Source organism: Cebus imitator, unplaced genomic scaffold, assembly GCF_001604975.1.
Source record: "Cebus imitator isolate Cc_AM_T3 unplaced genomic scaffold, Cebus_imitator-1.0 Scaffold434, whole genome shotgun sequence".
Taxonomy (NCBI): domain Eukaryota; kingdom Metazoa; phylum Chordata; class Mammalia; order Primates; family Cebidae; genus Cebus; species Cebus imitator.
Window position 1 is genome coordinate 354,821 of NW_016107749.1, and position 25,273 is coordinate 380,093.

The 25,273-nt window shown below is 41.9% G+C and overlaps 1 protein-coding gene and 1 long non-coding RNA gene across 2 annotated transcripts in view; one reads left to right on the forward strand and one right to left on the reverse strand.

The window, feature by feature from the left end:
- Nucleotides 1–12,533, reverse strand: part of LOC119468452 — a 219,333-nt gene extending 206,800 nt beyond the window's left edge. Inside the window, exon 1 of the long non-coding RNA XR_005197132.1 lies at nt 12,146–12,533. This is a non-coding gene — a long non-coding RNA (uncharacterized LOC119468452). The remainder of the gene's footprint in view (nt 1–12,145) is intronic.
- Nucleotides 11,518–25,273, forward strand: part of TMEM233 (transmembrane protein 233) — a 47,761-nt gene continuing 34,005 nt past the window's right edge. Inside the window, exon 1 of the mRNA XM_017510208.2 lies at nt 11,518–12,001. Within this exon, the coding sequence (XP_017365697.1) occupies nt 11,816–12,001 (186 nt within the window). The 5' untranslated portion in view covers nt 11,518–11,815. The remainder of the gene's footprint in view (nt 12,002–25,273) is intronic.

A 25,273-nucleotide genomic window follows, 5' to 3' on the forward strand; every position in this document is an offset into this window, starting at 1 on the left:
AAAAAAAAAAAAAAAAAAAAAAAAAAAAAATTAAGGTTCTCTGTTTAAAGAAAGTTATCACATAGTTAATAGATAAATGGTAGCCTGAAAGAAGATATTTGTAACATATAAAACAAACAAGAAATTAACATCTAGAAAATAAAACAAACAAAATCAACAAGAGAAGATGAAAACTCTAATAGAAATGGAAAATTCAGAAGAAGATATTGACAGACAATTTGCATATAGAGAAATCCGAATGGCTGCAAAGTACATGAATAAATGTTCAATCTCACTAGTCATCAAGAAAATGCAACTTAAAACAATTAGATACCAATTTACTCCCTTTAAGACTGGCAAAAGCTGGAAAATAAACTAATAACAAGAACGTCCATGCATTCTGATGGGAATGTAAACAAGTACAGTCATTCTAGAAAACAATCCAGCAATAGTAAGTGAAAGAAAATCTGTGTATACTCTAGGTCTTGGCAACAATGCCCCTGAACGTATATACTCTGTAGAAACTCTCACACAGAGCTCTAAGCTGGCATATATAAGAATGTGCATTGCAACAACATTTGTCTTACAGGGAGCTAAAGACCACTAGATGTCCATTACTAGAGAAATGTATCAGTAAGCTATAATAGATGCATGCTTTGAAATACTCTCCAACTGCTAAAAGGAATTAATTAGATGTACCTACAGCAGCATAAATACATCCAAAAATCATCTTGCTTTTAAAAGGTAAGAAACAGTAGTCTCTGTTACAAAATATTGCTTGTATCATTTAAGAGCATATACACACAAAATAATGCCTTATGGTACATATGTATCCAGATATATAAGCTAAAGGCATTTTAGTGGGTGCCTAAGATTGGGGGATGGAGGGGATTTTAAAAAATCAAGCAAAACAAGGGCAGGGCCTTGAATGAACCAATGACAGTATGTAAAACGAAGCGAGGAGTACCATTAACTAGCCCTCTGCACCTGAAATTAAAAAATTTTTTTAAATGCATATCACAAAGAAGAACAAAGAGCCAAGAATAACCAAGAGGATTTGAAGAAGGAAAGCAAGGTAGTTGGACTTGTCCTATGAAATAACAAGGCTTTTAATAGCTATAGAAATTAAGACAGGAGTGCAATAAAATCAAGTCTCAGGATGACATATATGCAGCAAGCATGAAATACAAATGGCCTAAATTAGATCGCAAAGTTAGAGTGCTCTAAAAACAAAACAGATAAATTATAAACTTACAAAGACTCTAGATTAACTTGATGAAATTGAATGGCATATATTAGAAATAACAATAGCTGTACGGTTACAATATGCTGTATCATCTTGATCTTGATATGGTTTGGCTGTGTCCCCGCCCAGATCTCATCTCGAATTGTAGCTCCCATAATTTCCATATGTGTGGGAGGCACCCGGTGCGAGATAATCGAATCGTGGGGGCAGTTTCCTCCATACTGTTCTGGTGGTAGTAAACAAGTCTCACGAGGTCTGATGGTTTTATGAGGGGTTTCCCCTTTTACTTGGCTCTCATTCTCTTTTGCTTGTCACCATATAAGACATGGCTTTCGCCTTCCACCATGATTGTAAGGCCTCCCCAGGCACATGGAACTGTGAGTCCATTAAACCTCTTTTTCTTTATAAATACCCAGTCTCAGTTATGCCTGTATCAGCAGTGTGAAAATGGACTAATATACTTCTGCCCTCCCAATGATCCTTTCTCCCAGTTTTTATTAATTATAGTCTCCTTGGAAGGACTCAACTGTAATGAAACAGGATGAGGTCCTTCTCTATAAATTCAATCATGTTACTTGATTCTGCAGTAAATCGTACTTACATAACACTACTGAAACTATCCATTGGTGATTTCAATTGTGAGAAACCACCTTTGGGCAAAGCCCAAAAGAATTATGTTCTTTATATTGTAGACAACAAAATGTACATGTTGTAAACCTTGACAATGTACAAATAATGTCAGTGAGCAATTAGGAGGTAAAGAGATTTGGGTGTCATATTTAGAGGAGCAGATGACAGGTGTATAAGGCACAAGCTCTGCGAGGAAAGTTGTTGCTTTATGGAAAGTGTCCGTCATCATTTCAACCAGTGGAAGGTGGTGTAAGAAATTAGAGGCAAAGAGACAGAGGTCAGAAAAGAGAGGCTTCAGAGAACTAAAGAGCAAAACCAGCCAAGGATGAAAGACTGCACTCTTCCCTGTGGTTACAGGATAGCAGAGATCCAGCCCAAAAGGGCTCTTCAACTTCATATGACCCCCAAGATTAGGTGCTTTTGATCTGAAATATTTCAGAAACCATAAGAGTGGGTGTGGGAATTAAAAAATCTTCTTCAACTCTGAAGCACTAAAATCCATTGTGAAAGCCCCATTTTTAGGGCTACTGCAATTCAGTCATTCACAAGGCAACTCATTTTACAGTCAGTCCACTTGAGGTTCTGAATTAAAGGATGCCACAAGCCACTTCCAGAAATACCTATTGAATTACATCTTTTTGGAGGGAATATGTCTAGTTCACATCAATTCCCTTTTCTCTAAGATACATGTGCATGTCTAATGTGTCATCAAGCACTTTCTCACTTCAGAGCCTCTGGTCATTCTATTCCTCCTGCCTAATGGGCTTAAATCCCTACTTTTCACATGCCTTTTTCTTTCCATGCTACAGATCTCTGCTTACATGTTAACATCTTAGTGAGTTCTTCCCTTACCATTCATCAAAGTATCTTGCTACCATCATCTATCTCAGGCTGTCAGTTCACTAATCTTTGTTGAACACCTACTATGTGCCAGGCACTATTCAGTCTCAGGACATACAACTGTGACCAGATAAAAGCCCCGCCCTTGAGGAGCATTTTGAAATTTTGTTTCTACATCTTCAAATAACTCAATTTTTGTTTGCTTTTTTTTTTTTTTTTGAGGAAGGGACTCACTTACCCCTAGAATACAAGCTCCACAAAGAGCATGAGCAAGTTTTGTTTAGCTTATCATCATATGCATCCCTAGAACCTAGTACAAGGCATGCATTCAAACAGGATTTGTGAACAAATCAAGGAATAGATGATCCCTTTGCTTCACAACACTAACTGCAAATTGATTGGAATCCAAGGGACACTAGACTTGATTTAAGCCAGACTCTCTCTTCCAAGAGTTTGGGGTTTGATCCGTAGACACAGATTAGCAATTAGGAGCCAGATGAGAAGAGACTAACTTTTATGGTGAAAGTCCCCAGATCTGCTCTGTCTCATACCTGCCTGTCCCAATGCCTAGCAGTCTAACTCTTCTAGGAGCTGATGAAATAAAGCTTCCAATAAATTTCCCAAGATCAGTTTTAATTACTCTCTATATATGGCAATTGTTAATGCAACTGATTAGCAGAAAAAGAACATTAATCAGCTCACATCCAAATCTGGTTTAAAATACTTGAAGGTTGGGTGCAAGGGCACATGCCTATAATTGCAGCTACTTGGGAGGCTGATTTGGGAGGACTGCTTGAAGCCAAGAGTTCAAGACCAGCCTGAGCAACATAGTAAGACCATTAAAAAAAATTTTTAATAAATGAATAAAAATAAAACAAAATGTTTCCTTTGTTTCCTGTTCTTAGAATAAAATCCAGACTCTTTACTGGTGCTGAAAAGGCCCTACATGGACTGGTTGTACTTACCTCTTCTATCTTATCTCCTACTCTCAATGGCCTTCTTTCTGTTTCTTAAGCACTCTGAGTTCTTTTCCACCCCAGGGCCTTTGCACATGCCATTCCCATTGTCTGGAATGCTGTTTCCTCAGCTCTTCAAATGTCTGGCTTCTCCTTAGTCACCAGATCTCTACTCAAACATTACATCCCCAAGGAGGCGTTCTCAATCAGTCATGCACCCAGCAGGATTCAGTCAGCACATTCACAGCAGGAACATTAGAGGAAGGACTATTTATGAAAGTGTGTGGATACTATCCATAAGGGATAGTACAGCACTCCAGGAGCAAGAGAGGGGTGTTACCCCTCTTAGGTCTGAAGGGAAGAAGGCAGGAATGTTCCAGAATACAAAAGGAGAGCTCTGTGAAGACAGCTGCCCTTAGAGGATGTGTGGCCTTCAACCCAGTGATTCACCCAGCTCAAGGAAAGGAGGGGGGCAGGGAGGAAACCACTCCACTCTGTCATCACCCTCCACGCTCCCTCCATTCTTCTCCATTCTCTAGGACTCCCTGTTGGCCAAACCCACCCGATTCCAGAAGACAAGAAAGCTTGCTGATGAAGAATAGGGGTTGGCAAATGTTTTCTAGTAAGTATTTTCAGCTTTTCTAGTCATGCAGTCTCTGTCATAGCTACTCAACTCTGCCATTATATTATAGACAGTACATAAATGAATGAGTGTGGCTGCGTTCCAATAAAACTTTATTTACAAAAACAGGCAGCGGACCATCATTTGCTGGTCCTTGACGCAGAACATTTATGATGGTCTTCTGGAGCAGAGGACTAGGTAGAGTAAGGTAGAGCATAGCCCTGGGGTTAAACCGAATATTTCTAGCATCCCTTGTCTGGGCATCCCATCCTCTACTCTCCCAAGTCACTATCATATTATCCTATTTTATTTCCTTCATCCCAAATTATCTTATTTGTTTGTCCATAAGGGTAGGAATCATGGCTTTCTTGCTTGTCACTCTGTCTCCGGCACCCAAACACTGCCTGACACAGGGTAGCCAAATAAATATTTTTTAATGAATAATTAGATGTAACCAATAAAGTATGATACAGGCTGACAAAAAAATCCAGAATATCTGTTCTCCTTAACTTAGGTGCACCAAATAGTGTGCTCCAAACAGGAACTCTGTTCTCCCTCTCCAGGACACACCAAAGCGCAATTCTCATATCCTCCAACCCAGTCTTCCTATCACCCTTTCCAGACCAACTCTGCTCATCTACCACTCCCAGTGCCTCCATTATCTGTCATTCTCGTTGCAATTCCCTGTCCAACTTTCAGTCCGTCAAACCCTAAGTGGTTTGGAGTTCAGAGTCTTTGGAAATAACTCTGCTTCATTAGACCTCTCCCCCAGGCTCCCAGCATAGACAGGCTTGCTTTGAATGTCTCCATTTCATCTGATGAGGCCATGGTACTTTCCTAGGTAGGTTGGTGAAGGAAGAGAGAAAAGAACTAGGGCTTAGAATCCTCTCTAAAATTCCTACTCTGTGTGTGTGTTTGTGTGTGTTTGTGTGTGTGTGTGTGTGTGTGTCTCACTTTGTCACCCAGGCTGGAGTTCACTGGCACAAACACAGCTCACTGCAGCCTCAACCTCTTGGGCAAAATCAATTATCCTACCTTAGCCTCCTGACCATCTAGAACTACAGGCACACACCACCAAGCCCAGTTAATTTTGTTGGTATTTTCTGCAGAGTCGGGGTTTCACCATGTTGTCCAGGCTGGTTTCAAACTCCTGGGCTCAAGCAATCTTCCCACCTCAGCCTCCCAGAGTGCTGGTATTACAGGTGTGAGCCACAATGCCCAGCCATGCTTTCTTATTTTTAATACAAAAGATAACAGATTCCCCAAAAGTATCTAGCAAAAGGAAAACAGTTATATTATCATACGATTTTTAAAGTGATCATAAATGATTAAGCAGAGGATCACAATTTGCAAAGGGTTTGGTATAGAGCATTGTTTTTAGAAAAAATCAAGATGCCAAACTGTGTGTGTACTTTTGTTCCAAATGTATGAAAATCAGACCTGGATCCAAGGACTAGAAGAGACCGTGAGGAATGTCAATGCCAGTAAATTAGAGTATGGGTAGTTTCCCTCTGATTTCCATTACCACTGCTATATTTGCCAATTATTATGAACAGCTCATCCGTGAGCTACAGTGTATGGTCCAATACACAGCATTTTGTATCATCAATTCAGCAAGAAGAGTGACAGGTAGCCGCTTTCTTAGTATCTGGTACAATGGAGGACAAATAGGGAAAGAATTGCATTTTAAGCCTGAAAGGCTGAGTTTTATTTAATATGGTCCTCTGTCCAAAAGTAGTTTTATGAAAAGGCATGGCTTAAGAAATTAACAAGACCAGGTGTGGTGGCTCACGCCTGTAATCACAGCACTTTGGGAGGCCAAGGCAGGTGGATCACCTGAAGTCAGGAATTTGAGACCAGCCTGGCCAACATGGTGGAACCCCATCTCTACTGCAAATACAAAAATTAGACAGGTGTGGTGGCAGGCACCTATAATCCCAGCTACTCGAGAGGCTGAGGCAGGAGAATCACTTGAACCTAGAAGGAGGAGGCTGCAGTGAGCTGAGATCACACCACTGTACTCCAGCCTGGGTGACTCCAACTCAGAAAAGAAAAGAAAGAGAAAAAGAAAGAAAGAGAGAGGAAGGAAGGAAGGAAGGAAGGAAGGGAGGGAGGAAGGAAGGGAGGGAGGGAGGGAGGGAGGGAGGTATACTGAATCTGCTTCCCCGTTATACCTCCTTTCCTCTGATCAGCTGCCCCCTTATGCTTCCTCTTCTCTGTTTTTCCTTTTTTTTTTCCTTGTGAGATGACCAAAGTTGTTGGAAAGTGGAAAGGCAAATGGTTTTCTAATAATATTAGCCAAAAAGACACTGTTATTTTGTAGCAAACCCCTGAGACCACAGCAGTTACTTTATGACTACTAACAGCTGGCACTTGAGACTAATGTGAAATTTGGCAGCAAATGCATTCAGCCTCTTACCATTTCCTAAAGATCTGGACTCTTTCTCTTACATTCTCACAGATCAGCAGAATCAATCTCTCTCTCTCTCTCCCCCTCTCTCTCTTTCTCTCTCTCTCTCTCTCCCCCTCTCTCTCTTTCTCTCTCTCTCTCCATCCGCCTGACCCACCCCTCTACCCCAGCCCACTTTTATTTTGGAATCCTAGACATAGCTAAGATCAAACAGCGTAAATTTCCAGCACACATTCATAGATTCAACACCAATCTATTGCCATTGAATGTTAGGTTCGGGGATCCATTTGGCATTGGGAAGTTGTTCTTTGAATCCATCTCATTTCATCTCTTATGAAGTATCTCATGTCTGTAGTCCATTGACTCTGTGGTTGTTTCCTTGGTCTAAATTTTAATTTTACCTTTTGTACGTATCTCATGATACAACTTCTCAACCAGCCCATCTGAATTTTTTCTCTGCCCTTTCAAAGACTGATATCTACCCTGTAAGATCACAATTCACAAAGAAAAGATCATGAATGCAGACGCTCAGGTACAAGAGATTCATCACCGCAATTTTTAAAATAACAATGTGCAAACACTAAAAATAACTTCAATATTTAGTGATCAGGGCATGGTGACATAAATAATAATCCATTTAATCAGTAGGAAATTATGCAGACCATGAAAATATCTGCAAAAGATGTTAATTATCATATAACATTGAGCAAAAAAAAAGAGGAAATAAAATTGTATCTAATTTCATTTTAGTGGAAAATGGTATATACATGTAGAAAGAGGACCAGAAGGAAATAGCCCCTTCTGTTTGTAGTGGTTACTCGGATAATACCTCATTCTGTTTATGTTTTTCTCAATTTTCTAAAATGAATACATATTACTTTTACATTTGGAAATAAAACTTGTTTCAAAGATCAAAAAGGTAAGTTGCTACACCGGAATCCAGAAAGCTACAGTAAGCCTTTCCCTTCTCCTAGACTGGCTATTAGAAAGTTGCTTTCTCCTCTGTCTCATTTTAAAGTGGGTAGGTATTGCCATATTATTAAGCAATCAGCCAGTAGGGTTCATCCAAGAGCAATAAACTGACCTCTCAAGAGAAAATTAGTGAAGCTCAGGAAATTAGAGCTAGAAACCCCCACTGAGTGATCTAATGCATCCCTCAAGAATCAGCGCCATATATATTATACTTTCTGGTGTAGGCACTTTCATTTCAATTTAATTTGAAAAGTTTCAAGTGATGGCAATTTCACTGCTACATCTTAGACCAGTCAACAAGCTATTAATCCATCTTCCCTGAGCAGAGCATAATAATTCCAATGAACATCAGAGATATCCATTTACCTTTCTGGCCTGGACCTGCTAGCTGAACAAATATCTCAGACCTAGTTCAAATTCTGGCACCTTCTCTTAGCTAGAAGACTTTACACATGTCCCTTTACTTATATGTTCCCTAGCTATCCTCATTTGTGAAAAAGAAAACCTCACCACCTCCCTCAGAAAATTTGCTATAGGAATTAAATGAGATGATACACACAGGGAATGCACTCAGTGCAACGATGGGTGCTTGGTCGATGTTTGGCGATTCTAGGGTGTTCAGCTCATGTTAAACAGCTGTTTTCCTGGCAGAAGGAAACGAGTCAATAACCCCTCCTTTTGGCTTTCCTTAGATGACACTAGTAGGTGACAGTGAACAATACAGTTCAAAACTTTGAAAAGCAAAATTGCATTTGGTACCCAAACCTTGGGCTACTGGCACCAACGAAATTAACTAGCCTCATCAACATTGGTGAAAAGAAGGGGGAAAAATAAAAATAAAAATATTTAAAAAATAAATTCACTAGGCTCAGATCACAAATTTGGTTCAGAGAGCACTTTTTCACTGTGAATATGAGCCAGGATTGGAAGGCCAGGAGGATGGGAAAAGAAGACATGGAATGAAGAGTCACATTTGAGAAGGAATCAATAGTTTGATGAATAGCTCATGGAGAGGCTGAAGGAAAGAGAAGAATGCTGCCAAGTGCCTAACCTGGATGACTAAATTCACAATTTATTCATACAATGAATTATCTATTGAGCACTTCTAAGGGCCAGCATGGTGCTGGGTGTTTGGGATAACAAAGTAAACAAAACAGAAAAAAATATATCTGCCCCTGTGGAGCTTCCTTTCTTTTTTTTTTCCCCCATTTATTTTATTGCATTTTAGGTTTTGGGATACATGTGAAGAATATGCAAAATTGTTGCATAGGAACACACGTGGCGGAGCTTCCTTTCTAATGGGAAAGACAGTAAATAAGAAGACAAATAATAAATAAATAAGACCATGTCTGACATAGGAAATAAACAAGGAAATGGGATGGAGAATAAGAGGATGGGGTCCACTTTAGATATGATGGCCAGGAAAGGCCTCTGTCAGGAGACAACATGTGAGTTAGTGGGTCCTGAAGGGTAAGAAGGAACCAATAGTGGAGAGAAGAGAGAAAGAATTCCAGGAAGAACAGTAGGTACAGAGACTTCGGGGTGGGAAAAGGTTAGGTATGTTGGAGAAAGTGGGGAAAATGTCTACTTAACTGAAGTGCAGTAAGAAAGGAGAGAATTCTGGGCATGGTGGTGCATGCCTGCAATCCCAGCACTTTGGGAGGTCAAAGTGGGAGGATCGCTTGAAGGCAGGAGTTCGAGGCTGCAGTGAGCTATGATTGCCCAACTGCACTCCCGCCTGGGCAACGAGTGAGGCTCTGTCTCTAAAAATAAATAGTAAATAAATAAGAAGGGAGATATTTGGCAGAAGAGACTGGAAAAGTGGGCAGGGTTCATTGACCAAAAACCAAGCCTCAAGAAGCAGGTTCTTGGGGAAGAAAATGAGTTCCTCTTTGACACATTGAGTTTGAGACACCTGAGAGAATCTCCAAACTAAAGATCCAGAACTGTGTCCTAAGAATTAGAGACAGAACTGGGAGCTGAGAAATTGCTCAGTTGCATCAGAATCACCAGGGGATGTTCTAAAAATACAGTTTTCTCAGGCATTAAAAGTACAGACTTCTGGGGTGCTACCTGGGAAATTCTAATCCAAGTAGGTCTTGATCAAGACCTGAAAATCATTTTTTAATACTTACAGGTAATTTTGGTCAATTCATTCAAGAAACATTTCTTGCATTCCTACTATATGCCAGGACAATTCTTAAGTCCTGGAAATGCAGTTCTGAACAGGCTGGACAGGTTACAGTCTAGAGAAAGAACAGACAGTGGAAAAGTAAAGAAATAAATTACAGTTGTGACACACACTACACACACAAAAAATAACAAGCTGGCAAGTGTAAACTAATGATGGAGACCTACGCTCGATAAATCAAAAACAAACACCTCTCTTTGAGGAAGTTACTTGAGCTGTCACCGTCACCAGAGGAATAAGAAAGAGGAGCCATGTGACAGTCAGCATAAAACTGCTGAAGCAGAGGGAACAGCCAATGCAAAGACTTGGTTGAGAATTCATTAGATGAATCTCATCTTCTAGCTATTCCCATTTCATTAATCCATCAAAATGGAAAAGAAGGCATGGTGGAGAATGTACTAGTTCATCTTTGTGTGTTCACCCAGAAAGCTATACTAAGCACATCCGTTGTACCAGGAACTGTGCCAGATGCTGACACGAAGATGAGCCAGATGACCCCCTTTCTCGGGGAGTGTGCAGTCCAATGAGGTAGGCAGATAACCAAATAAGAATGTCTCATCAGATAAGTGAGAATGTCCCAGGCAATCAGCTTATGTTCTGAAGGAGCCAAGAAGATGATTAATACTTTTGAGTATGATGATGTGAGCAGTTGCTTTTGACACTGCATGATCAAATTATTTTCATTTCTTTGTGGTCCTGCAGTTCAGAATATCTGGATTTTTGGTGAAATATTTGCAAAGGATATCAGGTTTAGGACACTGTATAATGCACTATATGTTTCAGAATATAAGGAGGAATAGCATGCTAATAATAGCTAATATTTATTGAGCATGTGGATTTACCTGTAATGTACCATCTCATAGAAGAGTCACTATGACTTTATGGGGGAGAGACTATTATTATTTCTCCTTTGTCAGATGGAGATATAGGAGCTTAGCAAGATGAAGGGACTTTCCTGAAGTGACAATTTCCCAGTTCTGTCTGGATTCAAGCCTCAGTTCTGGTCCATACGGCCCTCTCATGAATAGCTTAGACACTGATACAATTGCTTTTCTCGTTCTAGTCCCCAAAGTGAATACTTTTCTCTTCTCCCCAACCCACTCATCCATCTAGATTGCCTAGGCCAGCCTTATCTACCTGCATTTCTCCCCAGGGGTCCTGTAGGTGGAAAAGTAGAAGGAAGAATTCCTTGTTTCCACACTGGGGAGGACACCCGGACAGGCACAGACCAGGCAGTGCCCACTGACTGACTGTACTGGACTCCAGTCTCTTGAGCTCCCTGTAGAGTGTGGAAAGCTTTGAGGCCAAAGCTGGGCACCTGGTTCCTAGCCCCCCTGGGGGAGTGGGGCGAGGGGGAGGAGAGATTCCTGGAGCTCAGTGTTCAAGGTCTGAGGCACGCGAGACAAATGCCCACACACCAGACAGTTAAGGTAAAACACTGAAGTCAAGAGCAAGTAGTGAGTCTGTTGCCAACTGGATAGGGTTGGTCTTGTCCTATCTAAATGTATTTGAATTAAGTGGCTTTTAAAAATGAGCTGGTCATCCTAAGCCCGCGGGCTGGCCAATTTGGAACTTAATGGACCTTTGCGTCCTCCTTCCCGGAGCCTCCTTTTATTCCAGACTTCTCAGTGAGAGTCTGTGGGCCCCTCAGACGGTGTCCGGGTGTGTCCTTCAGGGAGTGGGGTGCCTTCGTTTGCCTGTCCCCTGTTTTTTGTGTTGACGCTCCCTCTGTCCTCCCCGCACCCCCCCCCAGCCCTTTTCTCCCTCCCTTCCTCCTTGTGGGGAGGCTCTTGGCCGGGGTCCCTGAGCCCGGGCGGGTGCTGGCGGAGGACGCAGAAGGGGTGAGGTCACATCTCCCTTGAGCCCCAAGCCACTGGCTTTTCAGAGCCTCGCCACGAACCAGCGGCCAGAGCCCCAGACCACACAGACTGTGCGCTCCTCCGCCCTCCCAGCGCCACCGGCCTCGCCCATGTCTCAGTACGCCCCCAGCCCGGACTTCAAGAGGGCTTTGGACAGCAGCCCCGAGGCCAACACTGAAGATGACAAAACCGAGGAGGACATCCCCTTGCCCAAGAACTACCTGTGGCTCACCATCGTCTCGTGTTTCTGCCCTGCGTACCCCATCAACATCGTGGCTTTGGTCTTTTCCATAATGGTGAGTGAATTACGGCCAGAGGCAGCCTGGGAGGAGAGACCCGGGCGGCTTTGCGCCCCTGCAGGGGACTCTGCGCGCTCTCTGCGGCTCCTTCCTCCGGCCTGTGCTCGCTAGGAGTTCTTTGTCCTCGCACCTCCACCTCACCTTTCTTGGGCTCTCAGAGCTCTCCCCGCAATTATCAGCACCTCCTCTGCACTCCTCGTGGTGCTCAGAGCCCTGATCAAGCTTCCCCCAGCCTAGTTCTCCTCTCCCTTCCAGCTCCCAGGGTGCGTTTCCTCTCCAACCGGGGGAAGTTCTTCCGTGGACTTTGCTGACTCTTCTGACCTTCCTAGGCACTCACCCGGGGGTTCTCAACCCTCTTTTCTAGAGCCCCAGTGGGCACCACCCTAGCGGGCATCAGTAAGCACCTTTCTCTGAGCGCGCCGGCTCTACGTTCCCTTCCCTACCGCGCAGGGGGCTCCTGCTCTCCAGCGCCCAGGACTGTCTCTGTCTCAGCGTGTGCTCCCTTCTCTCTTTGCTGCGCCCAAGGGCACCTCTTCCGCCACTTTCCGGGGGTCCCCAGGCCATGCCTGATACCCCTCCTTGACCCGCTGTTTTCGCGCTTCGGCACTGCACGTTCTGTCCCAGCAAGCGTTCCCTCTCTTCTTCCTACACCCGGCTCCCTCTCCTGGCCTCCTTCTTACATCCCCTTTCCTAGGCTAGCTCACACCCTCTACCTCTTTAGGCCTTTCTTAAGCTCTTCGCATGACCCCTCACCAGCAAAGTGCGTCTCTCTCTTACTCTTTCTACCCAGCGCGCCGTAGTTCCTCCCTGTGTGCTGTGCAGTAGCCCCACCCTCGCCTCTCTTGGTGTCCCGCAGGGCTCCCAGGCGCCCCTCCACAGCTCTGTCCCACGCCCGGGGCTCTCCCGCAAATGCACTCGGGGATTCCATGCAACGTGTGGCTCCGCCTGCCCTCCAGAGCTGCCAGCTCTCTAGGAGAGGACGCTGGGGCTTCTAGTCCGCCCTTCCGGAGCTCAGCTCCCCAGCCCCCTTCAACCCTGCTAGGAACACCCAAGCGAACCCCACCAGGAGAGTGACGAGCACTTGCTAGGCCCCTGCCTTATTGACTGGAGCAGCTGGCCTGGGGGTGGCGGCGGGGTGAGGTTCCGGCCGGCAATGTCCCGGGACAACCCTTGCAGTTTCACTCCCTCCCCCACCGGCCCACCTCACTTGCAGCTGAGCCACCAAACTCCCCGGCCACAGACTGAGAGCCCATTCAGCGAGGTGAAAATCGCGAGCTGCCCCTCCCCCATCAAATCCGACTACAGGTGGTGGCACCATGTGCACTTGGTGGGTACCTGCAAGGCTCCATTTGCACCCATAACTTGCCCTTTCCCAAAGCCGGTTTGTGGACCGCGTACGTACAGACATGCAAGCGTGCAGCCGCCAAAGTTAAAGTAAGTCTGTATTCGAATCCCAATTCTCCCACTTTATAGCTGTGTGATCTCTGAAGTCATCGCATCTCTGAACCTCAGTCTCTGAAGTTCAGATGTATAATGAATGTATCATGTTACATTTGTAAAACCGGAAAAATCATAGCCATATTTCTTGGGGTTGTCGGGAGCATTCATGACATCATAATTGCAAAATGCTTAGAACAGTGCCCAGCATGGTACTTTTACAAAATATTTACTCAAATGTCGCTTCATGAGGCCTTCTGTGATTACTGTTTAAAATCAGGACCCCCCCACCCACCCACCCTGTTCAAGCTCTGTTCCCCCTTCCCTCCTGCCTTTTGACCAAAATGCTTCTCTCCATCTGATATAGTCTTTTAATTGTTTATATGTTTACAGTCTGTGTCCCTCTCGTTAAAATATAAGCTCTATGAGGGCAGGGATATTGTCAGTTCCTGTAGCTTCAGCATCTAGAAGAAAATCTGGCACGTGGTGGATGCTTAATAAGTATTATGAAATGAATGTATGCATGAATGAGTGGTGTGGATGAATCATTAACCATTTTTTCCCATCCTGGATCCCCAGAAGCCATAGCATCCGGTTCCTTCCGGCAAACCAGCCAATTTCCTCCCTTCCTTCCTCTCCCCAGATACCCGGTCTTGACTTTTTTTTTTTGCAGAGAGTCTGGAAACAATGCTGCAGCCAGATTCTCCAGGCAGCAGCAGACTCTGTGGCTGAAACTGGTGCCCACATTCTATCGTGGTTTGTTGATGAAGCAGCCAATTCACCCCTTTCCCAGTGCCACTTAGAAAACCACCTGCAAAGGCTTTTTCCCTCATTGGTCTGAAATGAGCTGGCACTCCAGCTGGTAGTGACAGGTCAGATACTAATGATGCTGCCTGATACGCCCTGGGAGATGAGGTTTGCACATGCTTTGAATTGAAACTTCTTTTTCTAATCCCCTCTTCCCCATTCCCTCCCCCAAGCCTTTTTCAATAATTTTACAGCAAGAGACTATTCTGTTGCTAGAACAGACACTGGGGATAGTTTACTATGGACAAGTTTTGTATCTCTCTCTTTTTTTGATTTTTAGACAGAGTCTCGCTCTGTCACCCAGGCTGAAGTGCGGTGGCACAATCTCAGCTTACTGCAACCTCCGTCTCCCAGGTTCAAGCAATCCTCCTACCCCAGTCACCCCAAGCAGCTGAGACTACAGATGTGAGCCACCATGCTCAACTAATTTTTGCATTTTTAGTAGAGATGGGGTTTCACCATGTTGCCCAGGCTGGTCTCAAACTCCTGACCTCAAGTGATCCACCCGCCTCGGCCTCCCAAAGTGCTAGGATTACAGGCGTGAGCCGCCATGCCCGGCCAAGTTTTGTACCTTTTTAAAGCCTTGGTTTCTTCGTCTATAAAATGGGAATGTGAAAGCTGTTTTAATTTGAGCAAAAATGTTGTAAGGATGAAACACAACAAAGCATTCTAGCTCTTGGCACTATACTAGGTACGTGCAGTATTGTCAGACAGATGTATAGATTTGGAACCTGGAGCTATCGTGCTACATATGAAAACAAGCAGAAATTCTAAACAGCGTGTCCTACGCCCTTCCTGTTGCGCTTTCTCTAAGGTACTGGAAGTGTTTCCCATTGATACAGTGCAGTTCTGGGCTTGATCAGTTTCATCACAAGGACTCCAAAGTCCAAAGGACAAAGAGAGACAGGAAGGATGTGCAGAAGGAAGATGGGAGACCAATTCTGCCAGGCGTTTGCTCCCCTAGGGTGTCTTGTGATGTTCAGCCCTGGCTATTTTCAACTCTTCTCTAATAAGTTTAGGCACAACAGTGGTGTACAGGGAATCTCCCTGGGGGCAGCTCCATTCCCCATGAAGGCATTTAGAAATGCAAGGGAGCATTTGTGATGCTCTCAGTGATTTGGGGTGTTATTGGCATTTGGTGGAAAGAGCCAAAGTACTAATGTCTTCCATGCTAGGGGCTGTCCCCCAATGAAGAATGGACACATTCCCAATACCAAGACCATCCCATCCCAATGAAGAAGCACTGTAAGATGATTCAAATTGATATAAACATGACTGTGTGGAACATATTGACAAGGCTCAAAATAATTCACTTCCAGAATGGTAAAGAAAAAGAGCCAACAATCTCGAAACAATGAATACTTTTATTTGTTAAACCAAGCCTGAGAAGCTTTCCATAAAATCACCAAGTTAGAGTAGGTGCTGGCAAAGAAAACTACTTTGGAAAAATATACATTCAAGAAGAGTGTTCTTCAAGTTGTGGATTTCTGTGTTCTTTCTACCACCCCATGTAGATCCATGGGAGTCCTGGGGCCCTGGAGACTAGGAGGTGGCACACCATAGATGGGTTCTAGTCCAACATGTCTTGTTCTGTTGGATGTTGATGGATCAAGCATTGTCAAGGACACAGAAGTGTTTCTTCCTCTATGTATTGAAAGTCTGTTTGTTGAAAGCATACCTAACCTCCATTTGAGGGACACATGTCTCAAGAATTTCCCCCTAGACTGGGTTCCTGTTAGCTCATATTGTACCTGTGTGTGAATTTGAAGATGGCACATTTTCTCCATGCAGACACAGTCCTGCACCAGGGCACATAGCTTGGTGAGGAGCACAAGCTGGCTGTTTATTGAGCATCTATTATGTATCAGGCTCTATTCCAGCTATTCCTTTATCTCTATCAAGTGGAAAATAAGATCAGCAAGGTCTCTGCCCTCCTGGATCTCAAAGAAATGAGGCTCTAGGCAAGTTGCAAGAGTGTTGGCAAATTTAGGGTTAGTTGGCTGTCTATTAGTTTTGTAGCTGGAATTTGCTACCTGACTCTGAGGACGAGTTCATGCCAACCCTCAATTCTTGATGACATCATGATGTAATCATTTGCAAAACTGAACCAACTGGTCACTCTAATCATGGATACAAAATAACCAATGACTTTTAACTGGGTGGCTTATAAGCTTATAAGAACTTCTGTCACACACCTACCAATAGGCGTGTGGGGATTTGTCCATTCTTCATTGGGGGACAATTCATAGGATGGCAGGACATTAGTACTTTGAGTCTTTCCACCAAATGCCAGTAGCAACCCTAAATCACTGAGACCACCACAGATGCTCTCACATTTCTAAATGCCTTTATGGGGAATGGTGCAACCCCCAGTCAAGATTCCCATGCACACCATTGCCTCAGATGTCTCACACACATCCCTATCTAGATAGCCTGTCTAGAGACCAACCGTTAAGGTTAAAATCCTTTTCCTTGATGTGCTTGTGATTTTATGCAAGTGTCTTGATCTTTCTGAAGCTTGGTTTTTCCGCTTTGTAAAATGGGGGTTGTGATAGTATTTACCTACGTGCAATTGTGGAGATTAGATAATAAAAGTTAAAAGTTTTCATGTTACTTCTTAGAACACAACCAGAACTCAATAAGTATTGTTGGTGATGATAATAATGGAAGATTCTAGAGATACAAGCTATTACCTTTTCCAGTTTTCTGTTTATATTGAGACTAGAAAATTTGATAAGAATAAAAACAATGACCAGCAGTAGACATGTCACTGGAATAAAAATTTGTTGCAGCTTAAAGGTAAAGAATAATGCCATACTGAAACACATACAAATAAGCAAGAGGACTTTTGGTTAATAATGAAATATTGAACCTACCTGTTTTACTTCCATCCCTTCTAAGACCACTTAAAATGACAGTAAGTGCTATTTGGTAGCACAATAGGGTGACTATAGTCAATAATAACTTAATTGTACATTTTTTAAATAAATTAAAGAGTGTAATTGCATTGTCTGTAAAGTAAATGGTAAATGCTTGAGGGGATGGATACCCCATTCTCCATGCTGTGCTTATTTCACATTGCATGCCTGTATCAAAACATCTCGTGTACCCCGTAAATGTATACACCTACAATGTACCCAGAATTTTTTTGTAAATGAGTTTAAAAGAATGTAAACACTCAAGGACAAATTAGGAGAGCAGAAGAAGAAATGAGAATGGTGACAAAATCTTAGACAATGGAAAATAGCTGTTTGGGTATCAACTAATTTTACAAGATAGATGACACTGAAATCTAAATCCTGCAGAAATACTAGCCAACAAGAAGAAAGTCAATTTGTTCTGCAAAACTCTTGGAAAGCTCAGAAATTGGAGGTACTAACTGAAGATATTGCCTTTGATGTCAGGAATACAGGGTAGGAGAAGTCTTCAAAAGTCTGTTTATGAAGCCATGGAACTGCCAGAGATCATCTACCACCCCACAGAGCCAAGCCCCCACTTCCTCACCAACCCAGGCAAAGGATTAGAGGTTTTCTCTCTGGTGAGATTAAACAGAATGACTCTAGACACCAGGCACAGCTGAGAGAAGAGTTTAGGTGCCAAGCTGAAAATGAGATTAATGGAAAGTTGCAATGTTGAACAAGGAAGCTCCTTCCCCAACTTGGTTTCCTGGACAGAAATTGGAGAATTTCCCTCCAAGGATGCGACCAGTCCAAAAGAAAAATTTGTAGGAGTCCTCCAGAGAAAGGATGCAATCCACCCACCCATTAACAAGCTCCATCCTCCTGCAAAAAAACTACCAAGCAGCTTTTCAGTGTCTCATTTTCAAATATGATGAGGCAACCAAAGATTATCAGACATGTGAGAAACTCTTCTGAAATCAAAGACCTATGGTTTACCGGGAAAAAAAAAATGAAGTATAAGGTAACAAATAATGCAAGATGTAGAAGAAAACTTCAAGACTAGGTCAGTAACATCCCCAGAGAATAAGAAACTATATTGTGTCCACAAGACAAGAACAGGTTGAAAAAATAAAACAGCCAGAGAAGCAAAACAGAGCTCTTGGGAATTAAAAATTATGTGGGTAGATTAAAAAAAAAAAAAAAACTGTAGAAGCTCCTTTGAGCTGGAGCTGAAAAAAATAAAATAAAAATAGTAGAAGGATTACAATTTAATGTTGAGGGAGCCTCAAGAAGTAACACAAAAATCACAAAGATGGAAAATATGGAAGTAACTCAGGTGTCCATCAATGGATGAATAGGTAAACAAAATATGGTATATATATAAAATAGAATATTATTCAGTCTTTAAAAGCAAGGAAATTCTGACATGTGCTACAACTTGGATCAACCTTGAAAATACTATGCTAAATAAAAGAAGCCAGTCACAAAAGGACAAATAGTATATGATTCCACTTACATGAAACACCTAGAGTGGTCTGATTCGTGAGACAGAAAGTAGAATGGTGGTTGCCAGAGATTACGAGGAGAGGGAAATAGGGAGTTATTATTTGATGGGTACAGAGTTTCAGTTCTGAAGATGGAGACGTTCTGGGAATGGATGGTGGTGATGTTGCCCAACAATGCGAATGTGCATTGAACTGTATACTTAAAAATAGTTAAAATGGTAAAATTCATGTTATGCATATTTTACCACAATAAAAAAGGGGGAAAATATTCTCCAAAAACAATTAAAATCATCAAGAATATATATAATAAAATTTGAGACTCATTCCAGAAATCTAACATCTAGAAGGAAAGTTCCACCAAAAGGAAAGAACAAAGAAAATTAAAGAGAGGAAATTATCAAATAAGTAATATATGAAAAAAAATCCCAGAACGGAATACATCAGTTTTCAGATTAAAAGAATCCCCCAATACTCAATAAAGTGAATGAAGCAAGACATACCAGGGCACATCTTGGTGAAATTTCAAATGTTCAAGGATAAAATTTCTCTCCAATTCGGTAAACTTTTAAAGAAAGGAAGCATCCCACATATGGATTAATAATGGCTTCAGAATTCTTATCAGGAATTCTGAAGACTAAATAACAGTGAAAAGATGACTTCAAAAATCCTGAAAGAAAATTATTCACAACTTCAATTCTAGACCCAACTAAATTATCATTCAAGGGAGAGAGAAGAATAAAGAAATTTCCAGACATTTAAGATCTCAAATAAATTGCCCACCATACATCTTTTCTCAGGAAGTCATGGGAGAATGTGGCTCCCAAAAAGAAGAGAGTAAGTCAAGGAAAAGACACAGGATCCAGAAAAGAGATTCAACACAGAAAAGAGACAGAGAAATGCTCCTGGAAACAAGGCAACCAGTCTCTCACTCCCACAGAAGTTGCAGTTGATAATGGATGGTTGGTGTGAAGGCTTTGTCACAACCTATTATCTGGTTGTAGGCTGGTCCAATGAGCCACAGCCAACCCCCAGGTCTGACCACACCTGCTGAGGATGATAAGGTCAGTGGTCAATAAATACTCACGGGATGAAAGACAAACCAAACCATGTGTTCTTTCCATCTGACCCAAGATCCTCTAGAGCTTGAAACATAGTTTTAACTGCTCACCTGTCAAAACTGCTTCAGGTGGACTTCAGTTAGGTGCAGGGGGAAGATCAGGTGTGTCTATGAACTTCAAAATAACAGGTCTTGGTGCAGGCAACTGATCCAGAGGGCTTGACGCTGCCCACGAGTTGGAGCACTGAATGCTGATTCATTGGATCTCTCCCTATGACTTCTCTCAATGTTCTCTGGCTCCTTCCACACCTGAGATTGCCACTGAGAAATGGGGTATTAAAATTACAGACCCCTGTGATTTATTTCTTGTGAATTTCTTGCTTGAAGCTCTGAAGAGCATTCAGTTGGTTCCAGATGATGAAGACCCTGTCTGAAGTGTGTCACCATGGGAAGGCCACGTTCCCGATACCCAGATTTTGCAGATATGCACGTTTCCCAAATGGCCCTGCTTCATTGGTTACTTTTATAAGTTTTGCCACTTGGTGCCCGCTCACATTTGGTATTTGGGTATCTAGAATTTAAACAGCTGTTAGAACCCTTTCAGATTTTTGGTGGTACAGACTATGTCTACTTCAACATATGAATCCGTATGCTCCTAATTTTAAAAAATACATTTTAAGGGCCATTTGAATTTACTGATGAAATGCTGTAATGGATGGATTTGTCGTAACGTAATATGTGGGGATAGAGATAAAACAAGATTGGCCACTAATGCATGACTGTGGAAGCTGGGTTATGGGAACATGGGGATTTATTATATTATCCTGTCAAATTTTGTATATATTTAAAACTTTCCATAACAAAAAGTAAAAAGAGGGCCACACATGGTAGCTCATGCCTGTAATCCCAGCACTTTGGGAGGCTGAGGCAGGTGGATCACCTGAGCTCAGGAGCTTAAGACCAGCTTGGGCAACATGATGAATCACCGTCTCTACAAAAAAAAAAAAAAAATAGCTAAGCACAGTAGTGAGCATCCATTGTCCGAGCTACCCACAAAAGGCAGAGGTAGGAAAATCACTTGAACCCAGGAGGCAGTGGTTGCAGTGAGCCAAGATCACACCACTGCACTCCAGCCTGGGCAACAGAGCAAGGCCCTGTCTCAAAACAAACAAACAAAAGTAAAAAGAAAGAAATTCAGATCAAACCTCCCCTTCTAAGTCATTATCTGCCCAGAGGAGTGGCAGGTAAGATAACAAGACAGCAGCTATAAAACGAGTTGGCCAAAAAGGCCATGGTTGAGGTAGAGCTTGTCATTAATTCATAAGAAAACTATTTCTGGCTTATGTGTGAATGTCAATGATGAGTTTGGAGAATATCTTCAAATAATCATCAAGGAGAGCCCAGGTAGGACTCACATCCTAGAACAATATACCTGAGTATCTTGTTAAAATGCAGACTACACTCCCAAGACTCAGCTAGAAAGTCACCTCCTCCATGAAGCCTTTTTTGATTGCTTCCTCTCTCTCACTCAAGATTGTGCCCACTATACTCTGAACAGATTTCCTCTCAGATCATCTTTACTTTCTTGCACTGATTTGCATAGGTGAGCCCCTTAAGATTACACTGTTAGCCCCAGCACCTAGCACAATGTCAAGCATGAGGTCCACATGTAACAAACATTTGATGAATGAATAAATGCATTGATAAATGAATGACTACATAGGCCGAAGTCTGCTCCTACCTTTATCTCTAAGGATTTACTTCTCTTCCCCAACTGTGTTCTGCATTTCTGCCAAAACTCTTTTTGGAAAATATCCAGGAGACTCAGGCAAATGCCAAGGGTCACTGAGAGGTTGGCCAAGGCTTGGTTCCCAAGGATAATTTTCCTGGCTGGTCCAGAGCTCACCAATATGTTCACACTGCAGACCAGTGGGTCCACGTTTGAAAATTTGTCTTTGTTCTCAGCTTGCTAGTTCAGGGCAGGACACTCTTTAGCTCAAAGCCCCTTATCCAGAAATGGGAGCCTGAACATAACTGAGAATTTCCAGTTCTGCAAGTGCAAGAATTAAGCCAGACTTTCCGAAATGATGCTTCTCAGAAAACTGGTTGTGTCTGGTGATAACAAATTTTACCAAAAAAGGTACAGGTGCAGGAGAGGATTAAATTGAGAAACCAAATGCTAAGTTGTAAGCAAAAGTTAACTATTTCCTTTCCTTTGGAGCCTTTTGGAGCCTTTGGTAAACCACTGTGCATTATGGCTCTTTAATGGAACAATATAGCATGGGGTATATACTAAGCATTTTCCCAGATTCTTGGATCATAAGGCCAACATGCCACAGCACACATTCTGGGAAATGCTGTTCTTAATGATACCTTGGTTCTCACTTTAATGAGAACAGTTGCTGTTGATATGGAAAGAGTGCACGGTACTCCATCTTTAACATTCTTGCATTGTAGACCCACCTCTCCCCCTTTCTTCCAACTTGGGTGTTTTTTGCTTTGGTTGTTTTTTGATGATTTTTGTTTTGTTTTGTTTTGTTTTTGTTTTTGAGACCTGGTCTTGCTCTGTCACCCAGTCTGGAGTGCAATGGTGCAATCACGTTTCACTGCAGCCTCAACCCCCCAGGCTCAGGGAGTCTTCCCACTTCATTCTCCAAGCTACTGGAATTACACACATGAGCCACTATCCCTGGCTAATTTTTAAATTTTTTTTGTAGAAACAGGGTCTCTTTGTGTTGCCCAAGCTGGCCTCAAGTGATCTTCCCACCTCGGCCTCCAAAGTGCTGGGATTACAGGCATGAGCCACCATGCCTGGCTAAGTTGGGTATTGTTAATGAGTCTCCGTAGTGAAACTTTTGCTAATTTTCTTCCTCCCTCACTCTCTTTTTTTGCCACAGGTGAAATTCAGGAACCTGTCTTTCTGTTTCCTTTACCCTTTCTATTCCCCAAACAAAAGGAGACTTTCTCTATTTTACTCCCTTTTTTGATAACTTCATTTGTTCTTTGCCATGAATAATTTTTATAGTAGTATTTCTTTCTTTTTCTTTTTTTTTTTTTTTTTTTTTAAGATGGGGTTTCTTCACCGTGTTGGTCAGGCTGGTCTTGAACTCCAGACCTCAGGTGATCCACCCGCCTTGGTCTCCAAAGTGCTTGGATTACAGGCATGAGCCACCACGCCCGGCCTATAGTAGTATTTCTATCACTATTGTTGTTATTTTAACATTTATACCTGTGTCTTTACTTTTTAAAGTATTTCATATTGAAACAATTTCACTGGTTTCTTGCAAAAATCTCAGCAAGGGACATAAGAAAACTGTCCTCCTTATTTATCCTTAGGAAAACTGAGGCTCAGAAATATGGTGAGCCTCTCCAACAAAATCAAACACAGCAGTCCTTACCCTCATGAAGCATTGCAATCAGACAGCTATGCCTGTCTTTTTTGTTGTTTTTTTTGAGACAGGGTCTTACTCTATTGCACAGGCTGGAATGTAGTGGTACAATCACAAATCACTGCAGCCTTGACCTCCCCAGGCTCAGTTGATCCTCCCAGTTCAGCCTCCCAGGTAGCTGGGACTACGGGCATGCACTACCATGCCCAACTAAATTTTTTTTGTATTTTTTGTAGAGATGGTTCACCATGTTACTCAGGCTGATCTCGAATTCCTATGCTCAGGGTATCTGCCCCCTTCAGCCTCTCGAAGTGCTGGGATTAGAGGCATGAGCCTTGCCCTGCCTTACACTTTGATAGGAAACAGCTTTGATGTTCTGAAAGCTTTCTCTTTTAATAGATTTACCCCCATCAATATAAGAAACATCATACAATACTCTCAACCAAGCCTGGCAGAATTCCTCCCTAGCTTTTTGCTTTAACGATAGATAGCTGAAAGGGCAATTCTCACTTGTCCTTGAAAATTTTTATGGAGAGAAAAAGCCCAAAAGCCCAAGAAGAAGACAGATGAGCATGAATGAATTAATGGTGCTGAAGAGGAAATGCACCTTAAATAGTCTTGAAGTCCAGTCTCAGAATTCCCAGCACAACTTTTAGGTGTAGAAACAGGAGCAAACAAAATCAAAACTAGAAATCCCAAAGTCATCCAAAAATTCAAGTGTTTTGCTAAATATTTACTAAATGCTCACATAAATCAAGCTATTTCGGTGGGAGCCTGCTATCTAGGAGTTTGGGATTGAAAACAACAGTGATCTATATAAAAAGAGTTTCTTATACCTGGAAAAGAAAAAGTATCAGACTATGTTCAGAAATTTGGGTAAGTCTACAGATGGAGAAGAGGATAAGGAAGGGACACTGGGGAAGAAAGAGAGACAGAGAAAGAGAGAAAACTTACTTCCCATTGACCAAATATGTACTAGAGATAAAGGAATGAAGAAGATGAGGATGGCTTTGAAAGAGAGAAGACGCGGTTTCAAGAAAAAGAAAAAATGTTCTAAAATTAGGATTTCAGTACTGTCAACTCAACAGATCAGAATATTGGCATATAAGCAATAGTAAACAAAATTTAAAGTACCCCAAAAAACTTAGGAAACACACAAGGTGTATACAAAATTTCACCAGGAGGTAAAATGAAAAACCATGAACTAAATAGAGAAACATAGTATTTACATATTAGCTGTTCATCCAGCATTAATTATGAAATACATTATAACATGAGTTCCTAAATATGAAGCATGGTGCCTAGCACAGAGCAACTGCCTAATATTCATTATTGGTGCTATAAATATGAAAAATATATAAATATTGATTCCAACACAGGAGATCGGCAAAGTAAATAATAATTTATCTATTTATAACATAGAGTATTACATCACAGTTAGGATAATGCTTTTGAAGAATTTTTATGATGCAGAGAAATGCTTGCATGAATGATCAAATGGAAAAACAGGACAGAATACACAATTGTCTTTTCAATGAGATCCTTCATTCTTTATCAATTAGAAGTAGCCAAATACCCATATATATATCCTCACAAGCATGAACATGCATCAGGGGAGAAAAGGCTGAAAAGTATTTCAAACTGCCTACAATGATTTTCTCTAAGCAGCGGGATTATGGACAGTTAGAGTATAAAGAGTTATAATACGTAGATGTGTGGAAGGTACTCAGGGAAAAGAAAAAAAAAAGAAGAGTTATAATATGTAGAGCACAAACTCTATCATTAGGCCCACCAGGGTTTGACTTTTGGCATTACCGTTCATTGTTAGGTGACTTTCATTGAATTCTTTAACCTCTCTGGGTTTCTATTTCCTCATCTGTAAATTGGAAACAATATCACCTACCTCCAAGGGATTGTCAGATGAATAAAATAGAATAATATATGCAAAGTTCTTGACAAATCTTGGCTATCATCATTTCAAATATTCCTATCAAAAGCTTTAATATTTTCCAAAGTTTCCATAAAAAGTATTTAGACTTCATTTCTAGTCTGAAATGAGCATTTTTCTAAAGTTAATAAGGAATTCAACAAGAAGGAGGACAAGGTTGGTAATTAGGAGCAATTTTCTTTTTTTTTTTTTTTTTTCGAGACAGAGTCTCGCTCTGTCGCCCAGG